Source organism: Chrysoperla carnea, chromosome 3 (assembly GCF_905475395.1).
Source record: "Chrysoperla carnea chromosome 3, inChrCarn1.1, whole genome shotgun sequence".
Classification (NCBI taxonomy): domain Eukaryota; kingdom Metazoa; phylum Arthropoda; class Insecta; order Neuroptera; family Chrysopidae; genus Chrysoperla; species Chrysoperla carnea.
Genome location: NC_058339.1, coordinates 68115265 through 68141666, shown reverse-complemented (window position 1 = coordinate 68141666; position 26402 = coordinate 68115265). Strand labels below are relative to the sequence as shown.

At 27.4% G+C, this 26402-nt stretch overlaps 1 protein-coding gene across 2 annotated transcripts in view; it reads right to left on the bottom strand.

Annotated features, from left to right (window-relative positions):
- LOC123295030 (apoptosis-resistant E3 ubiquitin protein ligase 1) overlaps positions 1 to 15522 on the bottom strand; it is a 173926-nt gene extending 158404 nt beyond the window's left edge. Inside the window, exon 1 of one of the 2 annotated variants that reach the window (XM_044876231.1) lies at positions 15301 to 15522. In XM_044876231.1, coding sequence (XP_044732166.1) covers positions 15301 to 15478 — 178 coding nt within the window. In that variant the 5' untranslated portion in view covers positions 15479 to 15522. Of the gene's footprint in view, positions 1 to 10388; positions 10475 to 15300 lie in introns of those variants that run through there. The other variant, XM_044876232.1, reaches the window with a different exon arrangement.
- Between the last annotated feature and the right edge of the window lie 10880 nt (positions 15523 to 26402).

Genomic DNA, 26402 nt, shown 5'->3' with positions numbered 1-26402 from the left:
TTGGATCCTGATGACGTCATAAAGTTCAAAAGTTCGTTTTTTTGATAACACAGGCAATTTTTATCCGATCTTATTGGATTTTTTTTTGAAACCCACTAATTTTGGGCCATTCTTTTCAGCTGTCATGTCAGTTTTTCGCTAGCTATCACATATGTGCTTAATTCCGGAACCAGACCTCCACATTCTTGAAAACTAATAGAGCTAGGTTAATTTTGATCATAAATTTGAAAAGTATAGCCCAAATTTAGTAGGATTACATACTTGGTTTGTCAAAATTGGATAAAATTTGGATGTGATAGACCAAAATTAAATTTTTTGGATTCTAATGACGTCATAAAGTTCAAAAATTCGATATTTTTGATAACACAGGCAATTTTTATCCGATCTTATTGGATTTTTTTTTGAAACCCACTAATTTTGGGCCATTCTTTTCAGCTGTCATGTCAGTTTTTCGCTAGCTATCACATATGTGCTTAATTCCGGAACCAGACCTCCACATTCTTGAAAATTAATAGAGCTAGGTTAATTTTGATCATTAATTTGAAAAATATAGCCCAAATTTAGTAGGATTACATACTTGGTTTATCAAAATTGGATACAATTTGGATGTGATAGAGCAAAATTAAATTTTTTGGATCCTGATGACGTCATAAAGTTCAAAAGTTCGTTTTTTTGATAACACAGGCAATTTTTATCCGATCTTATTGGAATTTTGTTTGAAACCCACTAATTTTGGGTCATTCTTTTCAGCTGCCATGTCAGTTTTTCGCTAGCTATCACATATGTGCCTAATTCCGGAACCAGGCCTCCACATTCTTGAAATCTAATAGAGCTAGGTTAATTTTGATCATAAATTTGAAAAATATAGCCCAAATTTAGTAGGATTACATACTTGGTTTATCGAAATTGGATAAAATTTGGATGTGATCGAGCAAAATTAAATTTTTTGGATCCTGATGACATCATAAAGTTCAAAAGTTCGTTTTTTTGATAACACAGGCAATTTTTATCCGATCTTATTGGAATTTTGTTTGAAACCCACTAATTTTGGGTCATTCTTTTCAGCTGCCATGTCAGTTTTTCGCTAGCTATCACATATGTGCCTAATTCCTCAACCAGGCCTCCACATTCTTGAAATCTAATAGAGCTAGGTTAATTTTGACCATAAATTTGAAAAGTTTAGCCCAAATTTAGTAGGATTACATACTTGGTTTGTCAAAATTGGATAAAATTTGGATGTGATAGACCAAAATTAAATTTTTTGGATTCTAATGACGTCATAAAGTTCAAAAATTTGATATTTTTGATAACACAGGCAATTTTTATCCGATCTTATTGGAATTTTTTTTGAAACCCACTAATTTTGGGTCATTCTTTTCAGCTGTCATGTCAGTTTTTCGTTAGCTATCACATATGTGCTTAATTCCGGTGCCCTGTCAGAGGTAAATCCGGTACTGTATATATCAAATGATTATTTATGATATATATCAATACAAAAAAAGATTTACAAATTTTATATTAGAATTAAGTAATTTTTGACGTTTTTTACTGTATTTCTACTTCCCAAATGTAAATGGCGTTCGGGTAGAGTTAAAACATATTCCCTAACATGTTCTAATCCATAAATGGCAACACTTCTGCCGGCATTAATGGCGTCAGCCGTGTTAGAAAAATTTCGTTACGAAAGAATAAGTTTTTTAAATGTTTATTCTATCATTTTTTACAAAGAAAGTAACTGACAAAGAGCAGAAACGATTTTACTTCATTTAGGAGTATTTAAGAAGTACTAAATAACTTTTGTAATTATAGAATATAACTATTTATTCTATAAATGTAAATATCAAACTTTTGATATATATCGGATATATATCATAAATATCCGATATTTTGATATTTATAATAAATATCGGATATTTTCGAACCCTGAAATACATACAAAAGCATTTATGAAAATTATATAAATTGAATTATAAATTGTAATTTTAACTAAATTTAGTAAATTGTACTGAAGTTACATAAAACAACATTCAATAAAATTAACTAAATGTAACGAGTTAAAAGACAAATTGATGGGTTTTTCATTTTCAGTGTTTATAACAGCATTTTTCGCTGTCCCAGCCTGTATAATAAAACTCTTTTTACATTCCGAAATTTTCTTAACTTCAGCGACTTCCTTCATTATTTCATAGACTTTCTGTATCTACATAAGATGTTTGTTGTATAAATTGTACGTACATTTATTTTAAATTATTTATTAACTGAGCAGATTTAGTGTGGACATGGTTATTGTAGAACATAGTAATCGTAGTGTTTCGTAATACTACAAGCACAAAGTATTATATGTATATACTCCTAGTAGTTGTACAAAACTTTGCACCTTATTGAATTATTTAAATAACCGCAACATTTATAGTATTTCTGGGCAAATAGCTACTCTAACACTGGCATTAATAAAGAGTTACTCTTTACATAAATGATTCTATTTATTTTCATTTCAGATGTGTGTTATATAATTTCGAATCATGATTTTGAAATTTTATACACATTGATAACTTTGCATTCATGTGAGCAGTTTCATTTTAACTTTCGAAATCTTCAAACCAGCTATATTTGTTTGGGTAGTCAAATTATTGGTACCAGATAACATTGCTATCTCCCTCTGCAGTCAGGTTTTATAAGTTTGTCCAATGATATTTTATAAGCAATTTTCTTCTGGCATTCAAAAAATAATTGCATAAACCATATCATATTTCGAAGATTAAATAAAGAAAATGTATATAATGATCATTCGATATCATTTCGATATTATTCGATAATTATTCTGGAGCATCGTATATAATTTAAAGTTAGTAATCAATATGGTAATTTATATCAAAAAATTTTACACCTTATCTACACTTTTGAAACTATAGTTAAGAAATATATCATGTCTTTAAACATCCTGCAACCATTTACAACGATAGAGAAAATGAAATATAGTTATAATAAATAACATATTTAGAGTTTGTGAAAAAAATATATTCCCACTCTCTTGCATTCTTCATCCATAGAGACCTTTATGTTTCATTTTAACGTTCGAAATTATCAAGGTTCTTGTATTCGAAATCTTCGAACCAGCTCTATTTGTTTGGGTAGTCAAATAATTGATACGAGGTAACATTGCCCTCTTACTCATAGAAGTCAGATTTTATAAATTAGTTCAATAATATTTATAAACGATAGGGGATCGGACAAAATTTTTTATATCACTTGAGATGAAGAATTCTCATCTCTCACGAATCTCACGAATAGAAAAGTGAAGTTGGTTTTTTAAAATTTTTTCTTGTACGCAAGATATGAACGTTTAAAATTTCTAATTAAATAAAGAGGAAGATACCCACTAATGACATCATACGTGGGTATCGCCATAGAGATTACGTATAAAACTTTGTTTTGCTAAAAGGTGATGAGCAACCTTTGAATGAAATCTTTGATTGCTTTTATAACTTCTTCGTTTTTTAATCAATTTTAATTTCACTTTCAAATTTTGTCATGGTATCACGTCTAGTTTTACATTTTTATGGGTAATATGGTCAATTCGACATCAGGATTATCCCCTATTATAGCGGTTTGTGTGCAAATTGTAGACAAGTCAAGTCTTTGTTTGTCAATTATTGAGACAAGTCTTTTTTAAAACTTTTTGAATGGTTTTTATAATCAGTTGTATCTTACGTTGTTTTTTTTTTAATTCCAGCAAATTTCAGGGAGAATATGGATTACGAAAACCTTCGACATTGAGTTTTGAACAGAAATAAACATTTTGAGTAGTTTTAAATTAATTTTGACTTAATTAGGGGTATTGTACGTATATACATGTGTGTGAGCATACCGTAAGTATCTCACATAACTCGCAAGCCATTAGCTCTAAAATATTTGGATTTAGAAGTCCGGTTTTTCGAACATTTGTTCCCCGAAGACGTAAGTGATACCATAATCTATAAATTCTATTCCCGGCAGAATGTCAGAGGTTTAATATTTTCACTTCTGTTTTATTTCCGGAAATGCAACGTTATAAAAACATAATATCATTAGCTCACTCATTTTAATATATAGTTTTCAAATAATAAGGGCGTTATGGTTTGACATTAAAACCTCGAACCAAAGTTCGAATTAGTTTCTACATTACAATATACATACATATATAACATATCTCTACATATTATGTTATAAGTAATGTTTTGAATAATTAACAAATATTACAACTAAAATTAAATTTGTTTAGGATTATTTTATACCATAAGGTATTCATAAATTTATGCTTAAGTTATACTTATGAATAGAATTACAAGTTGGTAGTTTATATATTATTATTGTTATCATTATTACTTGTAGTTGGTAGAAAACCATATATAGATTACATAGATAGCAAATAGAATATTGTTTAAGGGGAATTTTTCATTTAGAACTTTTTCTTGTAAAAATCATTTTTATTACAGAAAAATGTTCCACAGTATCATACAGGGTGGACCATTTTAATATAATATGGCTTAATCATATATAAAAATTTGTCATTATTGTATTTAATCGAGAGAAAATACGATAACTGAAGAAATTTTTTTTTAAACATTCGTCTGTGTTAATAAGCTTTTAAGCCCGAGTAAATTTTCAAGATCATTTGAAGATCAAGGTCAAATTGAAAATTAGAAATTCAGGTCAAAGTCATGGACACAGACGAATATCCAATATTGCCTTTGACAATTTTTGGCTAAAGCATTTTTCTGCAGTTAGCGTATATTCATTCGATTTTAAGATCAACTTCCTAATTTAAAGTGTTAGTCTTTCTCTTACCTTTTGGGATCTAAATTGACTATTTAAGAAACTTGAAGAACTAAATACAATCTGATATCAGAAAATGATTACCTCCATCAATCAAACTCTGCAACTTTAGTTTAAGTTATTTTTTGATTAGTTTTTAAACAAAGCGGCGTGTATTAAATTCTAAACGCGTTTTTCTCGAAATTAGGCTTTTCAAACTAGTACAAACTATTTCTCGTAGTCTATGCGGCCGATCTTTAAGAACTGAAAGGTGTTTAATTCGTTATAATCAAAACTAGACAATAAATCTCTAAGAATACTACCATATTTTGACAGGGGTAAATTCATTCCAAAAAAAATTGCTTTGAAATTAAAAGCGTGTAAAAACCATTAAAAATAATAAAAAATAACTTTTTAAAGATTTGTTGTCTAATTTTGAGTCTCACGAATAGAAATTTATTATATTTTTTACGAGTGGTCAGCAAAGTGTCGCACCAGATCTTAAATTTTAGTCCATTTTATTTGAGTAACTTTGCATATTTTACTAAAAAAATGATGTTGAATTGTTACAGAAACTTTACCAAGGGCCAAACAGGTAAACCGATCAGTTTTCTTCAAATATCTTTCTCTGATTAGGCTTTCTTTTTTTCACATTTTTTAAATCCATTTAACTTTAATTTGAAACGAAATTTGTGATAATGAATAAATCATATTGTATTACTTCAATTTCCCGCATTTTTTGTTTTGTTTTTATTTTTTTATTTTATTTTTTTTTTATTTCTAGTTTTCTATTTTGACCTAAATATTTAAATACCATATAAATACTGCCTCTATATAATAATTTTTATTTTTTTGTGTGCAGTCTCTCTAAAAACGCCGGATATTAATCACATTTTTATATGTAATATTTGTTGGTACACACTAAACTAAACTAAAACAAAAAAAAAAAACTATCTATAGGGTAGGATGTACTGCCTAGACTCCAATGTATCTTGAATCATTCTGTAATTTTTCAGCAAATATTGCTGTTTATCGAGCAACATTTGTATTGAAATGAGGATATTTTATCAAAATACAGGCACAATAAAAATTTAAAGGTAAAAAAAATTGATTATTCTTATATTAAATTTGAGTATTTACAAGCTGATCATATTATGAAAAATTATACTCAACGAAAATCATTGAGTGTAGGTTAATAAGTTGAATTTAGAAGAAGTGCAGTTTAAAATATAGAAAGTGATCAACCTTGAATATGCCAACATAATGTACCATTGGTACATTATGGTATGCGAATTATAAGTTGGAAATAATTCTCATTCACCACGAGTCATCAAAAATGCCAATTGAAGCTGTTTATGCACGCTCAGAACTGGATACCTGCCAGAAACATGTAAAGAGTTTTCAATGTTTCGATGAAGAGTTTTCAATCACATAGAATGTATATGATTGAAACAGCTCACTTTTCCATTTAGTAAACTGTAACGATTGTATGTTGAAGAGAACACCTACAATCATTGCAATCGGTAGGGGGCACAATAAGGTGTGATCCACGGCATTTGATAATGTACCATAGATATACTTCATGTACCATGGTTCGCAGGATTTAATCGATAGTTGATTAGTATTTAGTTTTTCGAAAAAAATAAGAGTTTTGAAGAATAACAGTACTATAAACTTGTACAATTTTCCTTATATTTTAATGCATGACTTTAAAAAACACATAAATGTAAATCTTGATTGTAAGGTATTACACCTTCTCCTCCTATATTTTTACATTATATAATAATTTTATATCTCTTTATTTAAATTTGGAATCAGTCCAAATATTATTTAACTCATTTTAGTGTTACTATGTGCTCATGCTTACAAGCTTTCTAGTAGAAAGTTATTATTCATCCCGAAAATCGAAATCAAAATATGCCATCATTATACAGCAGATATTTTGGAAACTACTAAACCAATTGTGTAAATGCAATTTTTGTAGAGCTACATTTTACAAACAAATAGATTTTAAGATATCGCCTGAAATTGTATAAGATTCTAGGTGACACTCCTGACAATATCCGCTTTTTGAATTACTTCAATATACGAAGTTATACCAAATTGCTGATTTACAAATAGCAAATTTAATTTTAATTTTTTCAACATCCCAAAGAGATTATAAAAATTAATTTTTGGCAAAGATTTTTGCTGTTTTTACGGTGATTAAGACCCAGAAATCACGAAAAAAATCCAATACGTAATCGCTCGGCGCATAGTTCCCGTTCGGCATATAAGATTTTGGGCGATATATAAGAAAGTACATATTTAATCGTTAAATAAACCTATTTATTGGTTCAAAATTACATTATACACATTTGAAATTTCTCGATAATATTTATCAAAAAAAAAAATTGTAGAAAATGAGTTTTTTTTAAATAATTTATCATACATTTAATGCATACATTCAAAAATTTATAGATCTGGCCTGTAAAAATCCTAACCATTACGACTTGTTTGTATAAGCTATTGCCTATATATGTGTTTGTTTGCACATTTTGTTCAGTTCAGTCATAAAATACAATTGGATTTACAATTAAAACATGAAAATTAAATTAATATTCAAACACTTTTTCATTCCCATTTTGAAATTAAAACAATAAAATCATTTTTTAATATAAAAATTTGTTATTCATTTCCATTATAATTCTTTTATTAAATTATAATTTATAATGAAAAAATTTTAAAATTATTATGATTATTCAAAATTTTGTAATTCTTATAATGTGATATAAATGGTGAGTATTAAATTTCGTTCGAAATTTGTAATCATTCTTGCTAAAATTATGTATGATATTCGTTTCGAGTGGAATCGAATTGAATGCGAAAATATGTGTGTACCTTCTATAAATTTTTATTATAATTTTAATTTGAGTTTTACACAATGCTTGTATTATTTATGTAATAATATTGCCTATATTTTAAAACTAATAATATTTATTTATAAATATAGGCAACATTATCAAAAACATAATACAAACATTGTGTGAAAAGTTAAATTAATAATATAATGAAAAGATATAAAAGTTATTAATATATCTAAGCGCGAGCGAATGGAGAAAAAAATGGACTCGAGAATGTTCGAAATCGATCCATTGATTTTCCCGTCTTTATCCTGTGATCTGTCTTTAATTAAAGGGATAGATAAAATTTAATGTAGCCATTACATAACTTTCTTGAAAGCAGAATAACAAAACAAACTAGTATATAATAGAACATTGCTAATATAGAGTTATTATGATTACAATTATTTTAAGTTCGTTATTTATGAAAAAATTCACTGAGAAATTACAAATTTAATGTTTTGACACTCAAATAAATCACCTCTTGTATATGCCTCAATTTTGCTCAAAAAAGTAGGTGTACAACCAGATATTAGAACATCTCAAAACCAAAATTTGGACATTGTACTGCTAATGGTTATTGAATTAGCCTTTATATCGAATTTCGTTTTCGTTAAGTGTCCAAATTTTCGAGTAAATTTATTCCGTGCCTACTATTCTAACAAAAATATTCTCATATACGTAGTTTTTCATTGGTTATAGGTGTCTTATCTAAAACAATAGGCTTTTGGTTTGTAAAAATTGTAGTGTCCGACCGAAGCTTCGGCTTCGGCTTCGGCCACCTTTGGCCACCTTCGGCCAAAAAAAACCACCTTCGGTCAAACATTCGGCTTCGGCCTGAATTCAGATCCTGACTTCTAGATCAACCTCTCAAGATCATAACCTCTAAATCAACTTCTAGAGATCAACTTTAATATTAAAGTTTTAAAATCATTTTTTTAAACCTTCGGCTTCGGCTCGGCTTCGGCTTCGGCCGAAGGTTGTGGCGATAGCCGATTAATCGGCTTCGGCTTCGGCTTCGGCCAAAAATCGACCTTCGGACACTAAAAAATTGGTTTGTATGTTACATTAATATCTGATTTACCCCAAAAAGTTTCTAAAAAAATAAAAAAAAAACTATTTGCATTATGTATTTTGCATTTTCCAAAACCAATTCAAATTTACTTCGAAAAAGCTCTGCACTGTCATGGCGTCTTGAATGACATCACGACTTGCCAAACAATCATTTTTGTGCATGAAAGTTGTAAACATTTGTAAGTAAGCCATAATTTTTGTGTATGGAAATAAATCAAGTAATCTGCTTCGTTCTATTAAAATGTAAACAGCATTAATAGCGTTTAGCATGCCGTTACGTAATACTTTCTGATTTGTATTTGTTGTCACGTGACTGGATACCTAATTTTCCTGGATTTTCAAAAAATAATAATAATCTTTATTTTTTATTTAAAATAATTTTGTGTTTTGTTATCTACATATCATGATTAAATCATTAGAAACTCTTATCCATCCGATTTATTCTTAGTGGACAAAAGCCCATTTGTCAAAACTATATCATTACTACTACTTTATTTCCTTAGTATTAGTTTGACTTTTAAGTCAGGCTACTCTCGAAAAACTTTGTAGTTTCAAACATTTTATAGAATCGAACATAATTTGCTTAAACTCACACTAAGAAATAATTTTTCGTATACATAATTTCTCAATATTTCTCTGGTTTCCTTAAAATATTCGATAATTTTTGCCTCAGAATGCCAATTATCAGTGTGAAAGAGATATTTCATTATTGCGTTGTGAAGTTGATGGAAGCGTCGGGAAATTTTAGAATAATATCGAAAACATTTAAAAAACTATTCTTTCTAAAACTATTCTATTATAAAATTAGTTTTATCGAGGCCAACTTTTTTAACTTTAAAGTGTGTTTTCGAGCTTTATAGTACAATTTAATTGATTTGAATTTATTTTTTTTTTATTATTTTTTATTTTAAATCAGAATTAAAAGATCGACTACTTAAATTAAACTGTGTGCTTTCTTGCAAAATGATTAAATGCCAAACTAAAGAAAATAACGGATATGTGAAAGGTTGATAATAATGACGGTTGTGACAAGCATCGACTGGGAAAAATTAAAAAAAACTTTTTTAGCCAAAATAAATTTTGAAGATTAACCAATCAAAAAATATTTCCAATTTTTATAACCACTTTGAAAAAAGAAGATAAGTAAAGTTTCTTCCTTTACTTCAGATTTTCAAAAAAAAAATAAAATAAAAAAATACACACTTTTATTAAACAAAATTAGTAGAAAACACGTTTCGTTTTTATATTTAACTAGTAATTAACGAAAATGTATTTCTGATTTTATTGAAAATTTAAAAGTCATCAAAATTCCGAGCCAATTTTAATAACAATTAGAAGTTGGTGAAATGTGACTTCCAAAATTTGATTACAAACACAGAAGTGAACCCAATAAAAGCGGGTTAAAAAAGAATTATTAATGGTTCAATAAACCAACAAAGCGTTGTGTTTTAAAACTTAAAAATATTACTGCATCACTTGAAAATATGACCTAAATAAAAACAGTTCAAATATACCTTAAAAAATTTGTAAAAAACCATTTTCAAAATATGAACATAATTCAAAATAAAAAAGGAAGTTCTACGCATGCATAAATCTATCCACTACAAAAAAATAAAAACACCAAAAAAGGTCGCTTACCAGAAGAGGCACTGGACGACGGTTGCATGGTCATTCCAATTGAGCAAATTTCAGATTCATCCGAACACCACATGTTGAAATTACAGTAAAATTTTTAAAACCAAACAAACAAAAAAATCAACAAATCAAAAATTAATCCAAAAAAAAATACATCAAAAATTAAATTTGAAAAAATAAAATTAATAAACTAACATCCAAAAAACACTTATTTAAATAATGCATATAAACAAAGATTTTGGGAAAAACATCAAAAAAATACTTGTTAAACACAAAACTGCTAAATAAAATGATACAATAATTGTTGATGCATAAATGATTGTACGTTAATTGTTATTAAACAATAATGCCAACATAGTAGAAGAACAACAATTGACGAAGTATACTGTTGAAGTTTGATTATTGTTATGTTCTGTTCAAATAAGTTTAATAATGATTGGTTTGTTGACAAAGGTAATGATGCTATCATTCTAAAACTATGTTTGAAAATATTACAAACTTAACCAAAAAAACAAAACCACTCAATTTATTGTCAAAATTATTTGTTCTATTTTGGACTACAGAAAATTAAAACCAAAAAGGTTCCAAGAAAACGAAAAAAATAATTTTGTTTAGGACACGTTTTGTTTTGGTGGAAAATTTTGTCTTTCTTGGGGTAAATTGGATTGGGATAATAATAATAATAATAAATACTGCTGCTGCTTGGCTTGCCGGCCCGCACAGCTCTGCGCCATATATTATATTTTGACCTCTTATGTTAGTTTCTATCTATGTTCGTCGCCGCGTTTGTACACTTCTCAATTCGCATAATATGTTATAGCGTGTATGCGCTACTATTATATTATGTACAAAATATAACCACCACCACCACCAGAATACGACGGTTATACTACCCCCTTTCGATGACGTCATGTTATCATAATAATCATCATTGTGTTATTTTGCGTCTGGTTGTAGCAATGTAGAGTAATCGAATACACGATGTTACATTCTAATATTCGGATATTGAAATACCCTTTGTAGTAACATTTTCGGAGATGAAAATAGCTTCGAAGAAGTTAATTTCCACCATGAAATAAGCCAAAAAAACAGACGTAAATGAAGTTTCTGGGGTAATTTGATTTGATCTGCGCTTGGAGTTATGACTCCAATAGCGACCTGTGAAATTTTGGTAAATTTTACTAGCTTTTTGTATCGCGATTAAGTTTTAATGAATGACTATGAACCCTATACTCTTAGGTGCAAGAACGGGAACGAAATGTTTGAATCATAAACTCTAAAAATCTCAATTAAGAGAGAAGTCTTGGTACAATAATTCTGGGAGTGTTGTTTCGCCATCGATAGATTCCTGTAACAACATCGAGAGAATCTTGTAAATTGTTTTAATATTCTGGAAGGGGGCAATGAAGGCTAATAATCATAATAAATCTAGAAGCAATGGGCTCAATTTTAGCCACTCTTACCATAATTCTGTTATTTTTGGGAGATTTTCAAATTAATTTTGTAATAAACAAATTATTAAAGGGTTGGCCATTTACAAAATGAAATTTAATTTTGCTATAAAATGAAAACGGATGGGTATGTTAAAATGGTTGCTGCTTTACTGAAAAGAGTTTAATTAAATTAAACATGGAATACAACATCGTTCCAATGACTGCCATCGCTGGCTCTACAGAAGCCCATTCTATCGACCCAATTTTTCAGTACACTTTCGATTGTTTAGGCTTCTATTTCGTCAATGCTAACTTCAATTGCATGTATCAAGTCGTCAATCGTCTCTGAAAGGTTAACGTAACACTTGAATTAACGGCTCCCCACAAGAAAAAATACAGCGGAGTCAAATCGCAGTCGTCAATCGTCTCTGAAAGGTTAACGTAACACTTGAATTAACGGCTCCCCACAAGAAAAAATACAGCGGAGTCAAATCGCAGCTTCAAGGTGGCCAATTGTCATCAGCATTTTGGTTGATTATCCGATTTTTGAAAACAGTGCCAAAAGGTCGATTGTTGCGTTGACTGTGTGGCACGTTGCTCTGTCCTGTTGAAACCAAATGACGTCTATGTTATCCTTTTCAATTTTGGAGGAAAAAATTGCTTGGCATGGCGCGGTAGCGATCATCATTCACTGTAACGACATTTCCTTGCTCAATTTCAAATTTCATAATATCAACTCGAAAGTTTAGAATAACACACCGTGTATATAGACATACAATACATGCACAACCATTCCCAATTTTTACTATGCATGGATTAAACGCATGCGCGATTGATATTACAAATACATAAGAGATTACCATGTGCATTTTATTATTGAAAAAAAAATACGTTGAGCAAGATTCTCAAACAATTATAGCAATAACATATTGGTCCGAACTCCCTGCTGGGTCGTTTAACTGATAAATACAGCATTCGGTGCTTTCGAACAATAGTAATGATCATATTGCTTTCATACAGGCCGAAGACCTTTTATACCACTATTGCTTTTCTATTCCTTTTCACCACAAACGAATATAAGCCTGCATAAGCATACTTAGGTACTCGAAATAATATTGCGGCTATCAAAAAATACGTATTATAAGCCTCAAAAATGTTTAGAATAGCACGGTCACTTTGATTCGGTTATAGTATTACGAAAATGCTTTCTTTTCCATATTCCGGATCCATAATCTTACTTGGCCATTTAGCGGTCATTCTGGCACATTCAATTGACAAAAAATTTTAAAACGAATATAATTACCATATTTTCTTAGATTTCAACCCTTTTGCTTGATTTTCCGATGATAGATTCTATCGTTCAATTCATTTAGCCAGTACGAAACTTTCGAAAATTGTTAAACGAATTTTTCGATAATTTAACCAAGGAACTCTCCGAGACGGAAATGAGAAATAGGACATAGGCAGATACTAGCCGTATAAAGTTATTCATAAAGAATCAATTCTTTACAACTTCTGTTTGAAACTTTATTTAGTGATACGTAAAAACGTCAGGAAAATGACTAACTTTTGCAGTAGAATTTTATCTTTTTAATATACTAGTCTCTCTTTTACGGCGGAAGAAATATCATAGTTAACTACTTAAAATTTTTAATGAAATGACTGAACTACTGGTGCATTCTACCCTAGACATTCCGAATGTGCTAATTAGGTTAAGTTGGGTTATGTTTACTCCTTGCAATCTATACATATTTTTTAGTACCTAAACAAGAATTTCTTCTATTCTTTAAAAATATTTAAAACTCAATTCATTTTGTGTTCACATTCAATGTATTTTAAGTTTCACCCCAGCAAAATTTTAAGAAAATAGTTGTTAGTTCATAAACTTTTTTAATATAATATAATAAAAACATATTAAGTTTAACATCATGGCGGTGTGGAAGAATATACAATATTCTTTAAACAAGAAGTTTTATTAAAAAAATTTGTTCAAAACTTTGTTTTCTTAAGCAAATAATGATAAAATTTTTATCCAAAGCATTTTATAAAAAGTTTATTGAAGTTGATCGAAAAAATTAAATAAAGTAGGTACATTTCTTTTTAGAAATGAAGGCCAATTTTTTCCGTTAGAGACGCTAATGAACCCGCTGTAACTCAAATTAGAATAGTTTGCTCTAATTTGACGTTTCTAACGAAGCGCTGTATTCTAAATTGGGAATTCTCTCCTGGTAAAAAGCAGACTGGACCACTAGAAGTTTCCTTTAGCTATCACATCACAAAATAGCGAGTATCAGCGATCTTAACATGAATTTATCAGGAAAACATTTGTATGATTTGTGACGTCATCATCATGTCGGACTACAACTCATTGCATGATGTTGTGAACATTAATGTCTTAAAACTGTAAACGATTAATTTTTTCGTTAACGTTTCACTTTTTACTCAATCTTCTATCTCATAATTATGTATATTCAAATCTTCTCGTGTATGAACTTTAATGATTTTAAATTGACAGAACGAATTGCCATAGATTTTAATGAGATCGGATTTATTCATGTTTCAGCATTTCATCAGCTTCTTCTCAATTCAACATTCTGCATGAATAAATTGGTTGGTATTGGTATTGCATTTATTTTACTCTACGCTTTTTTTAACCAACGCCAAAGTACTACTCTTTGCTTATTATTACGTGTCTCTTTTGATTTCTATTTAGGATTTATGTGTAGATTAATTTGTTTTTAAATCAAAACTTCTATTAATTTTCCGAGTACAATTTTTATGTGTATAGGTCGAGTACAGCCTAATCAAAGAAGTTATAAGCAGCTATATATAGTATGTTTTGCAGTCAGACCTCTGTAAACCTCTAAAAATGTGTTTCGCACAAACACATTACGAATGCTTTGATTGTTGAAGTTTCCACTTCTGCGAGTGTGGTCTTAAGAACGACCTTTTCGCAGGCGTTCATACATCTCCCGTGAATCATTTACATGACATATAATTTTCAAAATCATAAAGTGCAAATATCTTTTTCTTTTCATTCCAAACGAATTTTAGATTCTTTTTTTCAAATTTAAATTCATTAACTTCCCAGTTAGAGAATAAATTCCATATTGAAAAGTTAGTTACATTAGGGTAAATAGGAAAAACTAATACAAGCAAATGATACTTGAGATAAATAAAAATTTATTGAGCATTTAAAAAATAAAAAGCAAGCGCGCGAATTTTTTTTATAGATTTTCTGTACATAATTAGATATCATAAATTGACTATGTTTGATTCGATCAAAATCTATCAACAGGTAAGTAAGAATATGTAATATATACACAAATAATGCATTAATTTTGACTAAAATAATAATAAATTATGTTAATTTAAATCGAATTATAGTTACACTTAAGTGAAATTTACTAATTACAAACTAACTCAAATAACTAATTAAATAAATTAAACATCGAAAAATTTATATATAAAATAATTTTTACCTATCGATTTGAATATTTCCTTGTATTGTGAAAGATTATTTTGATCAAGCCATAAGTCAACTTCGTTAAGCTCCCTAGTATTAATTTCATCCCATAAGTTAACACACAATTTTATTAAACATCCTACACACGTTACAGATAATAAAATAGCTACTATTAGTTTGGCACAACGCGACATTGTTTTTAAATACTATCAATTCACATTATGAACATGTCTTTCAATTTATTTGTGTTCAATTCACCCATTTTTTCATCGTTTTCATCAAAATATTTCATTATTTACCCTAATTTTACACAAAAATCATAAACACTTGTCAGAAATGACAGTTGATAACAGCGCCAAAGTAATCTAACTAAACACTCAGTGACCGTCAAAATGTTTTGTCTTATTTCCTTCTTAAACTTCTTAATTAATTCTAATAAAATTCCTTGATAAAATTTATGTTTATTTAATCAATATATAGAATTGATTGATTTTAATATGCGGGATGGAATGGATTTATGTTTAGGAAACTTATGCGCTAAATATGTCACAATTTAAACTTTTTATTTTATTTTCCGGATCATTAAAAAAAATGGAATACCATAGGTTTTTACCTTGCGATTGTCAGAAAACAAGAGTATTCATTGATGGTACTTAGTAATTTTTATACCATGCATACATGTAATATGCAAGGTATATTAAGTTTACTTGCAAGTTTGTAACGCTTAGAAATATTGATGCTAAGCAAAAAATTTTGATATAGGTGTTCATAAAATCACCAAATTAGTCCATTTCCGACTGTCTGTCTGTCCGTCTGTCATCACGATTTTTCAAAAACGAAAAAAGATATCAAGCTGAAATTTTTTATAGCGTACTGAGGACGTAAAAAGTGAGGCAAAGTTCGTAAATGAGGCACATTGGTCAATTGGGTCTTGGGTCCGCAGGACCCATCTTGTAAACCGTTAAAGATAGAACAAAAGTTTAAATGTAAAAAATATTTCTTATAAAAAAATAACCAACTTTTGTTTGAAACATTTTTTGTAAATATCACTGTTTACCCGTACGGGCGCAAATTAGGCGTAAATTGTATAATGGAAATATCAATTATGTATGTGTGACATGCATGTATGTGTAATGTGATAGAGTTATCAACACTGTCTATGCATGGTATTTTAACAATTGACTCAGTCAATTGTTTTTTTTTTCTCTTGTTATTACTCTTTTTGTAATTTATGACTGTAGTTTTGTATAATAATACACTAGTTATTTTTGCTTGATTTTTTATTTTTTACGACTTTTCGTAATCAAAGCGTTTAGTAAACCAAATATTGAAATGTGAGAACAAAATTGAGCTCAAAGTGATGCTATTTTGTTCGAAATCTCACAAAATGATAATTAAATTAATACTTTTGAAATCTTATATCTCGCGAAACATCCAACGGAAGAGAAAAATTATAAAATTGTTCTTTTAAGACGATCCTTCAATGGAATCGTTCTTCAACTTTTCTATTCAAATGAATATCTACGGAATATAGGCGGCGGAAGACATTAACTTGCAAATACGTTTTTGGAATTTAGAGGAAATAGAAAAATACCATATATGGAGTCCCATTTGAGGTCCTGCAGCATTTCCTCTACAATCACAAGGCAAGAAAATTTTGGAGTATTCCGTATTATGTAAATGACACCTATTTTTAAAACTATTTGAATAGTGACACAAAGAGCGAATGCTACTAAGAAAGGATTAAAATAATGATTGAATCCTTTTAATTTAATATGATTTTATTTAGATACATCAAGCCTACCTTACAAATTAGACAATTCAGATAATACACATAAACCTAACATTTTTATTTTATTTGTTTGTATTTTAAAACATTGATACAATTAAACTGTGCTTAAATTTGGGATGGCGAAGGCACAAGTTGGAAAATTTAAGGAGTTTATAATATTTTTAAAAATTACAATAATTAATATAATATAATAGTTTTAAAAAGTAAAATCCCACTCCAAATATTCATTTAAATATAATTAATTAATTTTTAATAAAGGAATGTTTTTGTTGTTTTATATTTTTAATTTATTTTTATTTAAATAATAAATAACAAACCACACAACTAAGCATTTTAAATATATCCACAATTATAGAAATATTGATGACTAGAAAAGAAAAAGTTTAAAAAATGCTCAGTTACGTATTTTTTTTCTCATTAATAATATTTTAAGTACCTTTAAATTGAAAATTATTTCATGCACAGTTCTCTATTTTCTTTAATTTTTAGTAATAATATTTTATGTACGTACATTATGCATTTCTAGGAATACATGTAAATAGTAATAGTAAAGGAAATAACAAAAATTTATAACAAACTTATAAAAAATTGGAAAATACTGGTTTTTGTTATTCCTAGATTTGCTTCCTTATTTCTGTATTTGATTTACTTTCATAGAATTTGTTTAATATTCTGTAATCACAAATTGTTCTGATTATATTTTAGTTTATTAACAGAAATTACTGTCTGAGTTTCGATCTTAGAACAGGTTATTTTCTTCTTGGAAGTTACATCTAAGATTTTAAAATAAGTAATCAAAATGTTTGTGGAAGTTTGAACATACCATGAATTCATGACTATTTTTTCTATAAATTTTTTTGGAAATTTTTGAACTTATAACAGGATTTAATCTTTATTTCCTCTCAAATGTCTCATATATACCAAAAAACAACGTATTATTTCAGGAGAACAATCCTTAGAAACTTTTTGATCTAAATGTATTACTGATAATTTCTAGCACGTTTTGATAGAAAAATTTTTTGCGAAATAAGCGAATGACCGTGACATATTAATTATCCAACTGTTGGTCGTAATTATATTTATTATTTATTTCCGATACAAAAACTTTAAGAAAATTTTCTGTTTAACATTTGTATCCTTTTTTGTACAATTTATGGATGGTTATTGTGAGACATTTTATTCACTGATAAGCTTGAAAATTAAATTTTGCGATTTGTGACTACAGATCATGGTTCTAGTAGATTAGTAATTACTTAATACTTACACATTTACCCTCTATTTTAAACAGAAATATTCTGTTAAAGAATTTAGATTATAGTAATCTGAGTTTTCTTTACATATTCGAGTTTAAACAGATTTATTAAATAATATAATAAATGTATTTTTGACGAGGTTTAGAATTTATAAGTTTAGATTTAGAAGAGTTTATCAAAATTATTAATGCCCGTATAATTATTTTTCTTTAAAAGGTTTTCTTCAAACGAAAACACATTTATTATCGAAATAGAAATTTTATCTAAGGTATTAAAAACATGTTTTTCTTTTTTAATATGAATATAGATAAAACTAAGACTGTCTTTTTTATAATTTATACTTGCCATTTTTTATGAATAATCTAAACGAATAAAAAGTTGCAAAAAATTTCAAAAAAGTTTGTCTTTGATTCTTTTATTTCATATAGTAATTAACACCCCAAAAGTCATAAAAATCCAGTTTATTTGACTATTAGACAAATATTTTTTGAGAAATTACTTGAAATCGATCCAAGAAACTGAAGTTCGTATGGGGTTATGGACGATATCTTAAAACTTATACATCGAGTCATCAAATGTACCGAATTTTTGAATTTTTTGGGTCAAAATTACCTCTTTATCATTTTTTCTTAAGGAGTACCTCTTTTAAAAAATCGAAAAAATTCCAAACAAAACTTGGTGTATGGGCTGATTTTGATCCAAAAATTACAAAACCTGGTCCATTTGATGACTGGTAAAGTATTTTTTTGTGATATCGCCCCAAATCATATAAGAAGAAAAGAAATCCTATAATTTTCAATTTAATCCAATTTTACTTTTTTTAAATCCAAAAAATAATTAGATTATTAAATGACAATGATATTTAAAATATGAATAAAATTTTTTTTTTTTTTTTTTTTTTTGATAAATCTGTTGTTGTTGCCAAAACTCATCTGGTATGACATTTACCCTTATTCCAAAACAAATCTTTTTCAACTTTACTCAACTAAATAATTCTTTAATCAGACAGCTTTGTACCCCCTTGAACATAGATAAATACAAATTCGATTGTCCTAAGACATAATGTTTTTATAATAATAATTGTTACTAAATTTTTTTGTAAATAACATTTAATATTATTGATATTTGTTTTTTAAAATAAATTGTTTTTATTTTTTACTTTCTGTATAATAATAATAATCATAATAATAATAATATAATCGATAAAATACACGCTTTTTCACAAGATAACAATATATAAATATAATATTTACGTATTAATTATATTTTATATTATATTTTAAAATTTTAATTAGGAAAAATCAACACGTTATTATTTATATTTGTTTTTAGTTTTTTTTATTTTTTAAATAGGTTATGTACACCATATTTTTATGTGAATTTTCAATAAAATTATTATTTATATATGTGTTCTTTGCTTTTCAATTTTTATAAATAATCAAGCGTAATATTCTTATGTATTTCTTTTATTATATACATGTGTGTTTTTTAAATAATATTTTATTTTTTTTAAATATATAGGTATAATTAGATAATGGATTTTGTTTCTTTTCAGTTTGTTTAACAAAATTTAAAAAATATAATATTATTCATATATTGATATTTTGTACGTTTTTGTCATTATAAATATGTGTTATTATTTGAAATTCATTTAATTATTAATACGTATTGTTTTTTTTTTTTTGTTGGTTTTATTTTCAAACTGTTAATACATAAAAAGTATTTATTTATTCAGGAAGTCGAGGAATACTCAACAAACGAGAGAATTGACAAAAATTGTCAACGAAATGGCAGAATTTATAGCGTCGTTGGTGTCTCATTTTCCATTTTGTTAGATTTATTTTTCATAAATAAAAAATTAATTGAATATCTTATTTAATAATCAGATCAGATTCAATAATCTTTTAAAATCTAAATTGATTTGAAACCATGGGCATAGAAAATGGACTGAACGTTCCTATCTAACTGTACAGTAAATAAAAGCAGAAATTTATAAGAGAGACAAATCTATGTGCGGCTAGTTGATCGTTCTATGTGTGTATGTTACAGAGTGGACAATTTCTTGAGGATATTGCTTAGTCCATTCTCTATGTCTGTGTCTGAATCTAAATCACGGTGCAAAATGAACACTACTGTCATCTATGTTTGTCAGATATTTGGTTACATGGAGTTGAGTATCCTTGTGCAGTGTCCATGTATTAAGATATCGTGTACGGCTGCTAATACCTGGGGTGCGCAGCCAATAATCGAGTAACGCGGAATTGACCCGAATTAGAAAATGTTAATTTACGAACAGGTAAACACATAAATTTAAGCCACCCTCAAATGACAAACATCATCATAATTAATATAAACATACGAACTCAGTTTACCAATTGCAAATGTTTGTTTATTCATTTATTTGTTAAAGTTATCCACTTGATGTTTTTAATTTATTTAATCTACTAATCTGTTAAAAAATGAGTGAGAGAATGACTATAATTCCCATTTATTAATAGGGAAAATTCATAAAACAAAAATGAATTTAAATATTGTTTGCGAATAAACTTTTGTCTATACCTATGCGAAAACACGTCCCCACGTAAGTAGTTTTCCTAACAAAATAAACACTTGTAATATGTAAAAACAGTTGTTGAAAATAATACTACATATAAATCAAAAAGAATTTTCAATTCCACAAAAAACTTATTACGAATATAAAAAATCAACAAATAAAATTTTTCCATAAAATTTTTTTCTTATAAATAAGTATGAATATTATCAAAGATAATAAATGAGAACTCTAGGATATTTCGAAATAAATTTCTAATTTTGCCCCATTTTCCTAGATTAATTTTAATTACTAGATCAAATTCCACCAAATTAGCAAAGAGTAACATACACAATAAGAGTAATTACGATTAGCTAATTCATACTGATGATGACTACTTGGTAGTCGAAATACGTATTTATATAATAAAAAAAATTGATCTAGGAAATTGGGGCAAAAATCGAAATTTATAAATAACTAGATACAAATTTTTATTTTATGAAATAGTAGTGTAGTCATGTTTTTTTTTCTAAGTAAATTTAAAAATGGTTTTTATTTATTTATTTAAAGTTAATTTATTTTTTAGATAGGCCGTTTTTTAAAGAATAAATAGTTTACTAAAAAGAAAAACTAAAAATGATATTTACTTAGCATTTATCTCATGCTTTTTTGTTTCTTTAAATATGTATAATATTAATTTATTGTTTAATTAGATCTATTAATTCCTAATAAATTAAAGAATTGCTTAATTACACTGAGATATTTTCTAAAGAGAGATTGATTATATAATGATTAATTAATTTTTTGTATTAATTACAAAGGTGGAATTAAAATTTTGTATTGTTAAAATTTATTTATTTTTATTTCTAATATCAGAGTTACTGGTAAACTGGATCAAATTATGAACAATTTTTTTTTTTTAGTTTATAATAATTATATCACTACTTAATAAAACTTTTCAAAATATTCAGAGAAAATTTTTGAGTTTAGAATTAGTATTTAAGAAAATGATTTTGGATGCTCATAAAATAAATATGATTCAATAATATCGTTAGCTTCCGAGGCTGAATCAGTTTTATAGCTTCAAAAAGACATTTTCCCAAGTCTTGTTCAACCGAATTTTCCAAATAGTGTAAAAAACATTGTCTCAGAAAATCAAGTAATCTTTTCGACAACTGTAACCAACCCCTTCCCCCTCATCCATATTTTTTGAGTTATATCGATTCGCGAATACGAATTTCTACAGTCCTCATTGCCTTTTTTTCTGTCTGATTTCCTCGATATTGTTTTTTATTGATTTGATCATCGCATTTGACTCTATGTATTTTAGAAAATTACGTAACTGAAAGAAAATAAATAAGATTTTTCATTTTCGCTACTATCTAAATCAGTAAATTAAATGAAAGAGACATGATTGTCAATTGTGATCTAAAGCGTTTTTCCAAAAATTAACCAATTTTATACAAACGCATTACTTTATTTCAACTTAAATCTCCATTAATAATCTTCAAATCATATTTATTTTCTAAACATCTTAACAAAGTTGCTTTATCCTCTTTTCTAAAATATATATGATACACATCACATTTCACAAACTAGTGAAAAAATTCGACACTTCAAAAAATAAATACAGATTTGTATTATAGAAAAGATTGCACCCTTAAAAATTTAATTATTATATTTTTTTTTACAATATGGCTATACATCAATATTGGTAACATTAAGGAGAAACATCTATTTAGAATATTTTTTGCAATTAAGACGCACCAGTATTTATTATATTATGTATAATATCGACAACTCAAGCTTTTTAAAATTAATTATTTTTTCGTGTGATTACGACCTTTGTATTTGAGTGTATACTGAATAAATTTATTTTTTTTACAAAATAAAAATAATTGATAACTGTGAAATTTTTGAAGATAACTTTCGATTTAAAATCTAGGAAATTCATATGGCTTAGCACTTTTGATCTTCACTAAAAAAATAAATATATAAAGACGAGGATCTATGAAAGAGATAATTCTTTCAATACAATAACGAAGCCTAAATCACGACTTCTAAGAATATTAAAATAAAAATGTATAATTCAACTTCAATTCGAGTATTATCTCCAAAAAGTCACAATTAAAAATATACCTAACATATCAATTAAAATAATTATTAAAGTCAGTTGTGGTAACCATTTTTATAATTTAAAAAAAGTTTCATTATGTAGGTAATTTTTTTTAAAAGTGTCATTTGTTTTGAAAATTCCATTTGGTAAAACCTCGAACTACAGAAATTATGATTAAAAAATTTATCGAAAAACTCTTGAACGTTGGACAGCGTTAAATACTTCTTAAATGTCAGAATCAGAATTTTAAATGCCGGAATCAAACAACTTCAATCATCTGAAGCTACCATTTGTTCTTCTTTTTTGATAAATTTGGCGTTAGTGATCAGAAACAGATTTTTAAAAATATTTTTGTAATTATGGGTTTTCCATTAAGTAATCGATTATTGTTGAATAGTCAATTACTAAAACGGGATACTTCGCAAAAAAAACTTTTAAGTTTTTTATTTAATAATTTTTGTTACTTTTTTGACAAAGTAGTACCCATTTGTTTCTGGAAACGGCATCCATATTAGCTAAACCATTCTGGTATGATGTTTTATTTAAATGCTCTTTCTTATTATATTTCTTATTCAATTAAAACTGAACCAAGAAGTATTTTACGCTCGCGTTACGAAATAGTATTCATTATAATCAGTTCGATTTCGTTCCGTAGTTTAAGTGGAAAAAGGTAAAAAATGTCCTTTTTTCACCGTTTCGCCGTTGATGATAAATAATATCAGTTATTTTCTCATATATTAGAGAAAAAAAACTCATTATTTCAAACCAAATTTATACTGCCCGTGAAATAAAAATGTCACCACACCATAAATTAAACTAAATATTAGCTTTTAATAAATGTAAATAGTACAGTCGATTATATATTTACTTTTTAAATACTTCGATTCATTGATTATTGCCAATGTTAGGTATGCGTAATATTTGATGGATTAAATAGTAATATTGCACAAAACAAGATCTAGCAAAACGAAATGTTTTGTATACAAATGCCGAACACTGTACGGTTACCTACTTGAGTGCAATACCGCCATTAAAATCTTCATCTATATTACATTTTTTTATTCAAATTGTTAAAAAAACATTTAATAATAATCGATTGTAAACATTTATTCCGAGTATTTATAGTGTTTTTTTCACAGGCTGTAAAAAATAATTTATTTTACAGACTATTCTACAAATATTATTGCACGATATATATATATAATTTTTTTAAAATTTTATACATTATTCTGGAACTGTTATTCGACTTATAAATATAAATTCCAAGAAAGTGAATTTTTGTTTTTGTGATACCAACAATAAATTTCTCTACAACACGATAGAACTTTTATAAAGTTGTTAAGAGTTGTTCGACGACAGAAATTTTGATTAAACCATTGTTGACAACGTTTATAGACCCTGTTTGTGAATTAATATATGTAATATTTGTCATAAATGAAATAATTATTCATTTATCGTGATAAGAAATTTACGAGTATCAAAACATTTTACTCTCTGGATTCAGTAAAAGATTTTTTTTTTTATGGTACAGTTTATTTTATAAAAATAAAATCGATCATAATCAAATCCGTTAAAAATTTCATTGGATGGGCAAGTTTAAAATGATTCCGCAATTTCTGTGTAAAACAGATTGTGAGATTGATTTAAATATGATGGATGTCAACAACGTAAATAACTATGATAGGACACTCGAATTGGTGTTAATTAGTGGATTGCATTATGATTAAGCAGTTTCTTAAAACCGAAAGAGATACGTGCAACTAATTTTCGAATATATAACCGAGAATTATTTTGTCATGTATGTATTCAAAGAAAAAAAAAAAAAATGAAAGTATGACGCCTTCCGCTAAAATGAAGTAATTCTTAACTTTGAAGAAGCTGTCTTATGCGACTCATTATGCGGAATGTCCTATTCTGGTGGTATATATTATTTTTTGACAGCTGTTTTTTGCCAATCTGAAATTAAATTCGTTTATTTGTTTAGTTGATATTCGCTTAGAAAATTTTCTTATTGTGCGAAATATATACGCTTTATTTTACTTACACCTAATTTAAGCGCAGCCTTTACTAAAAGGAAAATGAACAATATGTTGAATTGGTTCAAAATTTTTTCTGAATCCAGAAAAATTATAAATAAAGCAAGCTAGGTATAATTATTACGATAAATATATAAATGAATGCATAATTAAACAATTCCATTTTGTGTTTCAAACTGAGATTTTATATTTTATTCATAAATTGTGTAAACTATTTAGAGTATTTGTGAAAAATCACATTTATTTACTTAATAATAATTATATTTCACAATCACTAATTTATATATTTTCACTAAAATATTTTATTATTTTCTACTATTTACAAGCTTTGTAGTACCACTACGTCTCATCTATATGTATATATTTTCATCAATATAAATTATTACTATCTATATCTCAACTACTTGTTTCTTAAGACGACGACATTCATATGTATTTTTTATTTGATTTACCTTACAATTCAGAATCTAAAGCATAAGTAAATGTCTCCTTTTTTTGTTTATAAAGCACATTTATGTCCAATGTTTCTTTACTAAATTATTTAAAAATTTAATGGGATGTGGAATAGATAGGAAATTTATATGCATGAGGAAATGAAGTATGGAAACAAATTACATAAAAATCCGAGTAAAAGTAAAAATATCGAGTCTTTAATCTAAACTGTTATGGTTTTCTTATTGAAACTTGAAAAATATTATATTTTTGAAGACATTCTCAAAATGCTTGAAGCAAAGATATTCATTTTGGACCTTTTTCTTCCATATGAGGAAATTTTAAGATTCCTTAATAGTGTGCAAATGCCCCCTCTTTCCTTAAAGGAGCAATACGGATTAAAAATGTGACCCTTCAGACCTACTTTCCGCTGAAATTTGCAACCTAAAGCTACTTCATAAATCCGAGCTTATTAATCAATGTTTAAAAAGTAGTAATTTTACATTAATATGGGCCGATCCTTTTATTGAAAATTTATTAGAAATGTAAAATAAAGCATAGTTTTACTCAAAAACTTAGAATCAATCTATATTTTCTAAATCCTTTATTCTAACAGGCGTTTGATGCAGTAGCTTGAGTTGAGGGTAAATTTTTGTATGTATTTTAACCGTAAATCGATGATATTGAGCAATCGTTAGTCAATGATGTAAATTTTATTCTTCAATTGGTTAAATAAAAAAACAGTTTATCTTAAAGACTCGGAGTATATCGATATTGATTAAAAATAATAGTCCTAAACAGAAACCTGTTTTAGAACACAATAGGAATTTTAATGTGATGTATTAGATTAATGTAAAATGCTTATTTTATACTCGAGGACCCAAATACATGACTTCCAAACTGTAACGGAAATCTCACTTTTTGTATACTTCTTGAAGAATTTACGCCCGGTTTTACGA